Source organism: Oncorhynchus tshawytscha, linkage group LG03, assembly GCF_018296145.1.
Source record: "Oncorhynchus tshawytscha isolate Ot180627B linkage group LG03, Otsh_v2.0, whole genome shotgun sequence".
NCBI lineage: Eukaryota > Metazoa > Chordata > Actinopteri > Salmoniformes > Salmonidae > Oncorhynchus > Oncorhynchus tshawytscha.
The window spans coordinates 63438231-63451157 of NC_056431.1; the positions used below are offsets into that span (position 1 = coordinate 63438231).

Consider the following 12927-nt stretch of genomic DNA (forward strand, 5'->3'; position numbering starts at 1 on the left):
AATAGCATTCCACCCATGAGGCCACTAGTTCATTTGACTGCAGGAAAGGGCTGCTAAATCAATTGAATGAGCAACATTTATGCAAAGTCCTCCAACGATACCCCTGAAGAGACATGGAATAAAAAGACAGACACATGGGTGTAGCCCTATGATACGAAACACAACCCAACATCAGTAGCAACAGAAAAGTTGGCTATGTAAGGTATGTTGATGTAGTAGGGCAGGAAGTGAAAACCACTAAGATACGCAGGAGAGAGAGAGAGAAGGAGAGAGATCGACAGTACATATCATCAGTGTCACTTCATGTGCGTATACACAGAGGGTCTGCTCTAACTGAGTGACACGGACGTTACCTGTTTTGAGAGCTCATAAGACATTGCATTTTTGCTCTGATGTACCGTCCGCATTCTGACCACATCCTGCTGGTCCTATACCACCTGTTTCTGATCTGTGTCCATGGCAACGCTCAAGGTAAGATGCCAATTTGTGTCATATGATGCAAAACAAATCATTTCTGTGCTACATTATGATCAACAAAAAATACAGTTCAAGAGGGGTGATGGACTGTATCAAAAACTTCTCAGCTGACTTTTGAATGAAGGATGAGAGGTCATCATGTTTTAATTGATGTTCTATGATCAATGTGATCCAGTGTGATCTACAGCATGAGCAGTATGAACCATCAGTCATTCATTTCAGCTGATTTCACTATCTTTTTTCAGAACAAGGCCCTACATGTGAGGTGCGAGTGAAAAGAAACACCATTTGGAATGCTGTCCCTCAGAAAGCCCTAACAATCAACTGCCCTGTGAGACACTGTGGAGAAAAGCTACACGCCACCTGGTGTAAATTTGTGGATCTACTAAACTGCGAACAGATACATGAGACAGAGCAAGTCACATTTGGATGGAGGCAAAAAGATATTCTGATTTTGGATTTTAAAAAGATATCTATCAATGACGATGGTTTGTACAGATGTGAAGTTGCTGAAAATGGGTCAACAACTGTTAGCCATGCTATCAAAGTCTCTGTCTCAGGTAACCAACCAAAGCTAATTTAATCTTTCAATCTAATGTCTTAGAATGGATCGATAGATACTAAGTTGTTCTGGAAGCCGTTGTCTGACAAACGTCCGGGGGAGGCCTAGGAAAAAAATGAGGCCCTGGCATTTTAGCCTCACATTACCGCTTGTGCACCATCATGCGCTATTACATTTAGAGCCAATCTATTAAGGAACTGGCAATACATCTGTGTTGCCCTGTTTTCTTCCTAACTCCACTGCACTCACCTCTGAACTGCCTCTGCTAAGCCTCCCCCCATATAGTTAGTTACATATATAATATAGAGCCAAAATGGTAAAACTGACAGTACATCTGTGTCAGTGTGTGTCTCTCTCTATTCCTACCTCCACTGCACTTGACTGCTGAGCTGTCTGGAACAGTAGCTGTCTGTGCTGCTAAGCCTAGCATAACTGGGACCAGAAGACCAGGGGACCACACTGTCTGTACTGCTAAGCCTAGCATAACTGGGACCAGAAGACCAGGGGACCACACTGTCTGTGCTGCTAAGCCTAGTATAACTGGGACCAGAAGACCAGGGGACCACACTGTCTGTGCTGCTAAGCCTAGCATAACTGGGACCAGAAGACCAGGGGACCACACTGTCTGTGCTGCTAAGCCTAGCATAACTGGGACCAGAAGACCAGGGGACCACACTGTCTGTGCTGCTAAGCCTAGCATAACTGGGACCAGAAGACCAGGGAACCACACTGTCTGTGCTGCTAAGCCTAGCATAACTGGGACCAGAAGACCAGGGGACCACACTGTCTGTGCTGCTAAGCCTAGCATAACTGGGACCAGAAGACCAGGGGACCATACTGTCTGTGCTGCTAAGCCTAGCATAACTGGGACCAGAAGACCAGGGGACCACACTGTCTGTGCTGCTAAGCCTAGCATAACTGGGACCAGAAGACCAGGGGACCACACTGTCTGTGCTGCTAAGCCTAGCATAACTGGGACCAGGGGACCACACTGTCTGTGCTGCTAAGCCTAGCATAACTGGGACCAGAAGACCAGGGGACCACACTGTCTGTGCTGCTAAGCCTAGCATAACTGGGACCAGAAGACCAGGGGACCACACTGTCTGTGCTACTAAGCCTAGCATAACTGGGACCAGAAGACCAGGGGACCACACTGCCTGTGCTGCTAAGCCTAGCATAACTGGGACCAGAAGACCAGGGGACCACACTGCCTGTGCTGGGCCCAGCAGTCCCCTAGGGTAACAATTTATTTAATGGTCCATAATAAACCATTAAGGCATTTATAAGGCATTTACAAAGTGTTTGCTCACCATTTATGACTCATTACTCCCATATTTGTAAATGTTAGTAAACTAGTTATTCACACATTCACACATATATTAACATCCTGTGTTGTGTGTCCTTTACCAGTGTAACGGTTTTCATGTGGTGAAGGAGAGTCGGACCAAAATGCAGCGTGTAGATTGCGATCCATGTTTAATCAACAAAACGTAAACACGAATCAATACAAACACTTCAAAACAAATAAACGTAACGAAAACCGAAATAGCCTATACTTGTGTCAACTAACACAGCGACAGGAACGAAGACACTAAGGACAATCACCCACAAAACACTCAAAGAATATGGCTGCCTAAATATGGTTCCCAATCAGAGACAACGATAAACACCTGCCTCTGATTGAGAACCACTCCAGACAGCCATAGACCTTGCTAGATCACCCCACTAGCTACAATCCCAATACATACCAAAACCCCAAGACAAAACACACCACAATACAAAAACCCCATGCCACACCCTGGCCTGACCCAATACATGAAAATAAACACAAAATACTTCGACCAGGGCGTGACAGAACCCCCCCCTAAGGTGCGGACTCCCGAACGCACCTCAAAACAAGAGGGAGGGTCCGGGTGGGCGTCTGTCCATGGTGGCGGCTCCGGCGCGGGACGTGTACCCCACTCAGTCAATGTCTTTGTCCCCTCTCCTCGTGTCCCTGGATAGTCCACCCTCCACCCGCCATGGCCCAGTAGTCCTCACCCCGAACCCCACTGGACTGAGGAGCAGATCGGGACTGAAGGGAAGCTCGGGACTGAGGCAGCTCGGGAGTGAGAGAAAGCTCCGGAGTGAGAGGAAGCTCCGGAGTGAGAGGAAGCTCCGGAGTGAGAGAAAGCTCCGGAGTGAGAGGAAGCTCCGGAGTGAGAGGAAGCTCCGGAGTGAGAGGAAGCTCCAGAGTGAGAGGAAGCTCCGGAGTGAGAGGAAGCCCAGGCAGGTAGATAGATCTACCAGATCCTGGCTGGCTGGTGGTTTCAGCAGATCCTGGCTGACTGGCAGATCCTGGCTGACTGGCGGATCTGGCAGATCCCGGCCGACTGGCGGTTCTGGCGGATCCGGAAGAGTCTGGTTGACTGGCGGATCCGAAAGAGTCTGGTTGACTGGCGGATCCGGAAGAGTCTGGTTGACTGGCGGATCCGGAAGAGTCTGGTTGACTGGCGGATCCGGAAGAGTCTGGTTGACTGGCGGATCCGGAAGAGTCTGGTTGACTGGCGGATCCGGAAGAGTCTGGTTGACTGGCGGATCCGGAAGAGTCTGGCTGACTGGCGGATCCGGAAGAGTCTGGCTGACTGGCGGATCCGGAAGAGTCTGGCTGACTGGCGGATCCTGGCAGACTGAAAGATCTGGCTGCTCCATGCTGACTGGCGGCTCTGGCTGCTTCACGCTGACTGGCGGCTCTGGCTGCTCCACGCTGACTGGCAGCTCTGGCTGCTCCATGTAGGCTGACAGCTCTGGCGGCTTCTTACAGACTGGCAGCTCTGGCTGTTCCGTGCAGATTGGCAGCTCCTTGCAGACTGGCAGCTCCTTACAGACTGGCAGTTCCTTACAGACTGACAGCTACTTACAGACTGACAGCTCCTTGCAGACTGGTAGCTCTGGCTGCTTCATGCAGACTGACAGCTCTGGCTGCTCCATGCAGACTGACAGCTCTGGCTGCTCCATGCAGACTGACAGCTCTGGCTGCTCCATGCAGACTGACAGCTCTGGCTGCTCCATGCAGGCTGGCAGTTCTGGCTGCGCTGAACAGGCGGGAGACTCCAGCAGCGCTGTAGAGGAGGAAGGCTCTGGCTGCGCTGAACAGGCGGGAGACTCCGGCAGCGCAGGAGAGGAGAAAGGCTCCGGGAGCGCTGGAGAGGCGAGGCGCACTGTAGGCCTGATGCGTGGTGCTAGAACTGGTGGTACTGAACCAAGGACACGCACAGGAAGCCTGGTGCGGGGAGCTGCTACCGGAGGGCTGGGGTGTAGAGGTGGTACTTGATAGACCGGACCGTGCAGGCGCACTGGAGCTCTTGAGCACCGAGCCCGTCCAACCTTACCTGGTTTAATGCTCTCGGTCGTCCTGCCAGTGCGGCGAGGTGGAATAGCCCGCACTGGGCTATGCAGGCGAACCAGAGACACCGAGCGCAAGGCTGGTTCCATGTAAGCCGGCCCAAGGAGACGCACTGGGGACCAGATGCGTAGAGCCGGCTTCATGGCATTTGGCTCGACGCTCAATCTAGCCCGGCAGATACGAGGAGCTGGAATATACTGCACCGGGCTATGCACCCGCACTGGGGACACCGTGCGCACCACTGCATAACACGGTGCCTGCCCGGTCTCTCTAGCCCCCCGGTAACCACAGGACGTTAGCGTAGGTCTCCTACCTAGCGTAGCCCTACTCCCTGTGAGCCCCCCCCAATACATTTTTGGGGCTGACTCTCGGGCTTCCATCCGCTACGCCGTGCTGCCTCCTCATACCTGCGCCTCTCAGCTTTCACCGCCTCCAGTTCGTCCTTGGGGCGGCGATATTCTCCAGGCTGAGCCCAGGGTCCTTTACCGTCCAGTTCGTCCTCCCATGTCCATTTCTCCAGGTAGTGCAGCCTCTCCCACTGCAGCTGCTGCTGCTCCTGCTGCTGCTGCCTCTGTTGCCTCTCCTGTGGCTCCTGCCTGTTGACACGCTGCTTGGTCCGTTGGTGGTGGGTGATTCTGTAACGCTTTTCATGTGGTGAAGGAGAGTCGGACCAAAATGCAGCGTGTAGATTGCGATCCATGTTTAATCAACAAAACGTAAACACGAATCAATACAAACACTACAAAACAAATAAACGTAACGAAAACCGAAATAGCCTATACTTGTGTCAACTAACACAGCGACAGGAACGAAGACACTAAGGACAATCACCCACAAAACACTCAAAGAATATGGCTGCCTAAATATGGTTCCCAATCAGAGACAACGATAAACACCTGCCTCTGATTGAGAACCACTCCAGACAGCCATAGACCTTGCTGGATCACCCCACTAGCTACAATCCCAATACATACCAAAACCCCAAGACAAAACACACCACAATACAAAAACCCCATGCCACACCCTGGCCTGACCCAATACATGAAGATAAACACAAAATACTTCGACCAGGGCGTGACAACCAGGTACTGCAGGAATGTCTACCATGGCATGCCCATCTTTTTCCTGAGAAATTACATTGGTCACTCAAAACATTTATAAAGTATTTAGCTAACAGAACTTGCCATTGGAACACAGGAGTGATGGTTGCTGATAATGGGCCTCTGTAAGCCTATGTAGATATTCCATAAAAAATCAGCCTTGTCTACCTAAAATGGTCATTTACAGCATTAGCAATGTCTACACTGTATTTCTTATCAATTTGATGTTATTTTAATGGACAAAAAAATGTGCTTTTCTTTCAAAATCCCCAAAGTGAGTCCAAACTTTTGAACAGTGGTGTATGTATACATGTGTATATATATATATATATATATATATATATATATATATACACACAGACAGTCCTTGAATTGACCTTTAACATAGGATTATCAGTTTTTGTTCATTAATTCAGTGTTTCATTGTAATACATGATGACTTTAATAAAAAGCAGTGGCACTGTATGTAATGTCTTATGTCTATTGACTTATATGTCATACAAGACAATCTAATGACTTTTTAGGTTATAGCAAGTTAATACCTGTCATATCTGTTACCCTGAATCCCCCTTCCCTAATTAGGCCTAGGTGTTATTTAGCCTACTAGTTCATACCATATACTGGGAGCAGTTGACAAAATCTGTGTCAGTGTCTGTCTTTCTCTGTTTTGTCCCAACCTTGACTGCACTGTCTTTTACAGCAGCAGCTGATCTGTTGGTGCTAAAAGCCTAGCATCATTTATCAGCACAGACACAGGCACAGCATTCGTTCCAGCAGAACCAGAACTTTTTGAAAATAAGTTGGTTAATTTCACACATTTAGCAGTGTTGGCCTCAAGCATTTATTCGATCTCGAACTTTTCCGGCACCGTTTTTGCGTTTTTTGCGATCCGTGATCTAGGCTGACTGATGACAGAGTCTGAGCTGGTCTCTTTGCTGATGTGCATTTGACTTTGAATGTGCATTTTTTGTGTGACCTCAGCTCAGCCCACTGGTCAGGCAAATGTTCAAATATATTATTTTGATAACATAATAATATTCAGGCCCATCGACCACTGGCAGTGCCCCTTTTTAGTTTTTTGTTCCCCCCCAAAAATACATTTGTCGATTTGTCGAACATTTGTCGAATTGCCAGATGGCTAATCCACTTATTCAAACTTCTTTCTATAGATAGCAACCTGGAGATTACAAGCACAGCAGACCACAACACAAGTAAGACCACGTTTTATGCATTTTACCAGGCATTCAGTCACATGACATTAACTAGTAGGCCTATGTGACAACTGTGTCTGGCGTTAAGACCTCTCTTACTACTCTAACAGATGACTCAACGGATGCAAAGCGTGATAGGAATGATCCAAGCTTCATGCCTTATGTTTACATCTGTGTGGGAATAGTAGTCCTGGTGGTCATTGTGACAGCATTTTCTTTCTTCTGTCTACATACATATAAAGGTGAGTAACGCTATTGATTTAATACTGAAAATGTATGTTTTTTTACAAGGTTGAAATAAAGAACAAATTAAAATGTTACGTTTCTACAATGGATATCTTTTTCAGGACCAAGCAGGTCAACCGAAAATAGAACAAAGAAGCAGGTAAAGCAATAAAATTATTGTATTTCTTACAGCATCTCATAATTAACCAACATGTCATCTGTTAACATGACAATACTGGTCCTAAGTACACCTGCTTGCATGTGAAGGCTAAACGTAATGAAGGGTAGCATATTGCTATGCTGCCATGTCTAAATGCCTCTGTCTAAATCAGAGATGGGCAACTTTGATGGGGGTGGGTGTGAACTCACAAGCCGCAGTCGCTTGCAGGTCTTCCTACCCACGTCCATACACATCCACACAATAGCCTTTTGAGGGACCTAAGTGCAATTATACACATTTTGCCATGGGGCTTAGAGAAAATTGTGCCGTTTTAAAGCAAGTTTGCTGCAATTCTGCACATTTTACCATGGTGCGGAGAGACTTTGCAATTTTATAACAACTTTTGATGCAAGTTTTACAGCTAAATCAAAAAAGTCTAGCAATTTTACAGCTCATTTCCTGTAATTCTACACATTTTGATTTGCCGTTTTTTAATATGATATCAGTAATTTGATCATGACTAATAGAAGTTTAGATAGCTGGCTCGACTAATTTACCAATCTAAAACATTTGAGCTGACATAGGCTGATTGAGGTACTGTCAGTGACTACAATAACAAGAGAAAAACTGCTGATGCAGAACCACATTTTGAAATTGCACCTTCTGTATTCTACCATTCTAACTCTCAACAGTAAGTTGAGACCCCGACTGAATTTTCTTTCTCCAAAAATAATAATAACAATAATATGAATAATATTTTGGGGAGGATTGATTGATCCACGGGTCTTAAAAAGGGGGGCCGCCAGATGCCCATCCCTGGTCTAAATGTCTCTTCCTGTGTTTATGACACAGGAGATGTCCACACTGGCAGCACCATGTCCAGACCTCTCCTTCAACCCCGAGGGAACCTTTCCATCATCACCATCCACCCCAATCCCCGTACAGCCTGCCAATCTCTATGACAACGGTCTCTACTGTAACCGCATCAATGGGGAAAATGGAGCTCTACCATCCTCCAACAACAGAGCAGGAGGTCAAGTGTCAAGCCACCTTGTGTATGCTTCCCTGAACCACGAGACCACCAGGGGGTCCCTGAGATCATCCCATATTCCGACCCCGCAGGATACGTTCTCTGAGTACGCAGCCATCCGGGTCTACTCAGCTCTGAGAGAGACCTCAGCCAGACCCTAACAGTATAGTGCTGTAAGTTGTGTTCTTTGATGGTTGTTTTCACACAGAGGAAGAGGAAAGCTGAACATTTTTGACATTTGACTCATCGGGGGATCTGTTTTCATATTATATTTTTTGGGGGCACTTTATATAATTGTCACGCACTCAATGACACACACTTCCTGGTGTAATTGCAACGGTGAGCAATGTGTTAACCGCAGTGCAGCAGTGTTTCAGAGAAGAAGATGTAAAGGTGTAGGGTGACTGAGAGGTGTTAGAACTAGAGAGCATGTGCTTCTGAGTGAACATCCTTCACATCACACCTCAGAGTTAGAGGAGCAAAGGTGTCGGTAACTCTCACTTCAAGATATTTCACACATAATGATGGGGAAACCATAATTTGTTAATTACTATCAAGAAATACATTATATATTCAAAAGTATGTGGACACCCATTCAAATGAGTGGATTTGGCTATTTCAGCCACAATCATTGCTAACAGGTGTATAAAATTGAGCACACAGCCATTCAGTCTCCATAAACAAACACTGTCAGTAGAATGGCCTTACTGAAGAGCTCAGTGACTTTCAACATGGCATCGTCATAGAATGCCACCTTTCCAACAAGTTAGTTTGTCAAATTTCTGTCCTGCTATAGAGCTGCCTGGGTCAACTGTAAGTGCTGTTATTGTGAAGTGAAATGTCTAGGAGCAAAAAAATCGCACAGAACGGGACCGCCGAGTGCTGAAGAGCAGCTTGTAAAAATCGTCTCTCCTCGGTTGCAACACTCACTTCCGAGTACCAAACTGCCTCTCCAAGCAATGTCAGCTGTTCGTCAAGAGATTCATGAAATGGGTTTCCATGGCCTAGTAGCTGCACACAAGCCTAAGATCACCATGCGCAATGCCAAGTGTTGGCTGAAGTGATGTAAAGCTCGCCGCCATTGGACTCTGGAGCAGTGGAAATGTGTTCTCTAGAGTGATGAATCACGCATCACCATCTGGCAGTCCGATGGATGAATTTGTTTTTGGGGCTGATTTTAATAGTCCAGGCCAGCAAAGTTGCTGCAGCAATGTCCCAACATCTAGTGGAAAGCCTTCCCAGAAGAGTGGAGGCTGTTATGGCAGCAAAAAGTTGACCAACTCCATATTATGATTTCGGAATGAGATGTTCGACAAGCAGGTGTCCACATACTTTTGGTATTTTAGAGTGTATTTTAATGATAAAATCCATTAGCTATTTTGGTGATTATAAGTGAGGATATAAAAGTGGGAAATGATTCATACCTAACATTTCATGACTCTGTGTGTGTTTAGGTGTGTGTGTGTGTGTGTTTGTCTGTGTGTCTGTGTGTGTGTGTGTGTGTGGGTCTGCTTGTGACTCATTCAGTAAGTGATATATATGTACATGAACAAGTTCATGTGTTTGCATGCGTGTGCTGGCTACAGGTTAATGTGTTAGCAAGCGTGTGCTGGCTACAGGTTAATGTGTTAGCAAGCGTGTGCTGGCTACAGGTTAATACGTTAGCAAGCATGTGCTGGCTACAGGTTAATGTGTTTGCATGCGTGTGCTGGCTACAGGTTAATACGTTAGCAAGCGTGTGCTGGCTACAGGTTAATACGTTAGCAAGCATGTGCTGGCTACAGGTTAATACGTTAGCATACGTGTGCTGGCTACAGGTTAATACGTTAGCAAGCGTGTGCTGGCTACAGGTTAATGTGTTAGCAAGCGTGTGCTGGCTACAGGTTAATGTGTTTGCATGCGTGTGCTGGCTACAGGTTAATGTGTTAGCAAGCGTGTGCTGGCTACAGGTTAATGTGTTAGCAAGCGTGTGCTGGCTACAGGTTAATGTGTTAGCAAGCGTGTGCTGGCTACAGGTTAATACGTTAGCAAGCATGTGCTGGCTACAGGTTAATGTGTTTGCATGCGTGTGCTGGCTACAGGTTAATACGTTAGCAAGCGTGTGCTGGCTACAGGTTAATACGTTAGCAAGCATGTGCTGGCTACAGGTTAATACGTTAGCATACGTGTGCTGGCTACAGGTTAATACGTTAGCAAGCGTGTGCTGGCTACAGGTTAATGTGTTTGCATGCGTGTGCTGGCTACAGGTTAATGTGTTAGCAAGCGTGTGCTGGCTACAGGTTAATGTGTTAGCAAGCGTGTGCTGGCTACAGGTTAATGTGTTAGCAAGCGTGTGCTGGCTACAGGTTAATACGTTAGCAAGCATGTGCTGGCTACAGGTTAATACATTAGCATACGTGTGCTGGCTACAGGTTAATACGTTAGCAAGCGTGTGCTGGCTACAGGTTAATGTGTTTGCATGCGTGTGCTGGCTACAGGTTAATACGTTAGCATACGTGTGCTGGCTACAGGTTAATACGTTAGCAAGCATGTGCTGGCTACAGGTTAATACGTTAGCATACGTGTGCTGGCTACAGGTTAATACGTTAGCATACGTGTGCTGGCTACAGGTTAATACGTTAGCATACGTGTGCTGGCTACAGGTTAATACGTTAGCAAGCGTGTGCTGGCTACAGGTTAATGTGTTTGCATGCGTGTGCTGGCTACATGTTAATGTGTTTGCATGCGTGTGCTGGCTACAGGTTAATACGTTAGCAAGCGTGTGCTGGCTACAGGTTAATACGTTTACAAGCATGTGCTGGCTACAGGTTAATACGTTAGCAAGCGTGTGCTGGCTGTTTCTCTATGGCTATATGAAGATGACTGTCTCTATGGCTATATGAAGATGACTGTTTCTCTATGGCTGTATGAAGATGACTGTTTCTCTATGGCTAAATGAAGGTGACTGTTTCTCTATGGCTATATGAAGATGACTGTTTCTCTATGGCTGTATGAAGATGACTGTTTCTCTATGGCTATATGAAGATGACTGTTTCTCTATGGCTATATGAAGATGACTGTTTCTCTATGGCTATATGAAGATGACTGTTTCTCTATGGCTGTATGAAGATGACTGTTTCTCTATGGCTATATGAAGATGACTGTTTCTCTATGGCTATATGAAGATGACTGTTTCTCTATGGCTATATGAAGATGACTGTTTCTCTATGGCTATATGAAGATGACTGTTTCTCTATGGCTATATGAAGATGACTGTTTCTCTATGGCTATATTAAGATGACTGCTTCTCTATGGCTATATGAAGATGACTGTTTCTCTATGGCATTATTATTATTATTTTTCATATATATATATATATATTTTAACCTTTATTTAACTAGGCAAGTCAGTTAAGAACAAATTCTTATTTTCAATGACGGCCTAGGAACAGTGGGTTAACTGCCTGTTCAGGGGCAAAACGACAGATTTGTACCTTGTCAGCTGCCTGTTCAGGGGATGACAAAAAGATGACTGTTTCTCTACAGATTTGTACCTTGGCTGTCAGCTGTATGAAGATGACTGTTTCTCTATGGCTCTATGAAGATGACTGGGCTATATGAAGATTATATGAAGATGACTGTTTCTCTATGGCTATATGAAGATGACTGTTTCTGTTTCTCTATGGCTATATGAAGATGACTGTTTCTCTATAGCTATATGAAGATGACTGTTTCTCTATGGCTCTATGAAGATGACTGTTTCTCTATGGCTCTATGAAGATGACTGTTTCTCTATGGCTATATGATGATGACGGTAATACTTTGCGTAACTGTGATGTTATGTTGGTGTTTCATGATTGTGATCAAGCGGAACATACAGTGACACATTTTAGTCTCAGTTATTGTTGGTTTGGAAACATGTTACAGTAGTTTGAAACCTCACAATTTAAAATGAAGGTTACATGATCACTATGCAGCTCAACTCAATTACAATACATTCACCAGAGACTAGTGATGTCCCTCATTGTGTTGTAAATGGTGACAGAGTCATAGAGTATTACCATATGAAGAAGGAATGGCTGGTTTTTGAGAGTGCAGAATTAAGCTTTGGTCTTGTCTTACTGGTAATGCCTTTGGTCCCTACACTGCTTCTGTATGTGTTCTGGTAAAATCCTGAATGAGTGAGTGGTTACTGTAAAGTACTGGGGTTTTCTTTCTGCACCAGATACAGACCCTGTCCTGCACAAGGCTGTGTGCTTGTGGTTTAAAAACACAGTGCACAGGAAGTGCTAGGAGCAGCCCACCACACCAAGACAGCGAGAAACGCTATGCTCTTAGAGATGACGTTAATTCAGAGAGAAACTCTATGCTCAAATAGATTGTTTATTCAGAGAGAAACTCTATGCTCAGAGAGATGATGTTTATTCAGACAGAAACTCTATGCTCAGAGAGATTGTGTTTATTCAGAGAGAAACTCTATGCTCAGAGAGATAATGTTTATTCAGAGAGAAACTATGCTCAGAGAGATAATGTTTATTCAGAGATAAACTCTATGCTCAGAGAGATTATGTTTATTCAGAGAGAAACTCTATGCTCAGAGAGATTATGTTTATTCAGAGAGAAACTCTATGCTCAGAGAGATTATGTTTATTCAGAGAGAAACTCTATGCTCAGAGAGATTATGTTTATTCAGAGGGAAACTCTATGCTCAGAGAAATTATGTTTATTCAGAGAGAAACTCTATGCTCAGAGAGATTATGTTTATTCAGAGAGAAACTCTATGCTCAGAGAGATTATGT

The 12927-nt window shown here is 45.4% G+C and overlaps 1 protein-coding gene across 1 annotated transcript; it reads left to right on the top strand.

The window, feature by feature from the left end:
• Nucleotides 1-269: 269 nt before the first annotated feature.
• Nucleotides 270-8822, top strand: LOC112241214 (B- and T-lymphocyte attenuator). Its single transcript, XM_024409365.2, has 6 exons — nucleotides 270-471; nucleotides 723-1037; nucleotides 6694-6735; nucleotides 6846-6977; nucleotides 7083-7120; nucleotides 7973-8822. Exons 1-6 carry the CDS (start codon nucleotides 393-395, stop codon nucleotides 8309-8311), a joined length of 945 nt encoding a protein of 314 aa, XP_024265133.1. The 5' UTR covers nucleotides 270-392; the 3' UTR covers nucleotides 8312-8822.
• Nucleotides 8823-12927: the final 4105 nt, after the last annotated feature.

Bases quoted from the DNA above. Each gene is read 5' to 3' on its own strand.
- LOC112241214 (XM_024409365.2), top strand. From the start codon at position 393: ATGTACCGTCCGCATTCTGACCACATCCTGCTGGTCCTATACCACCTG. The intron at 472-722 runs GTAAGATGCCAA...ATCTTTTTTCAG, and splicing joins TGTCCATGGCAACGCTCAAG to AACAAGGCCCTACATGTGAG. The intron at 1,038-6,693 runs GTAACCAACCAA...TTCTTTCTATAG, and splicing joins TATCAAAGTCTCTGTCTCAG to ATAGCAACCTGGAGATTACA.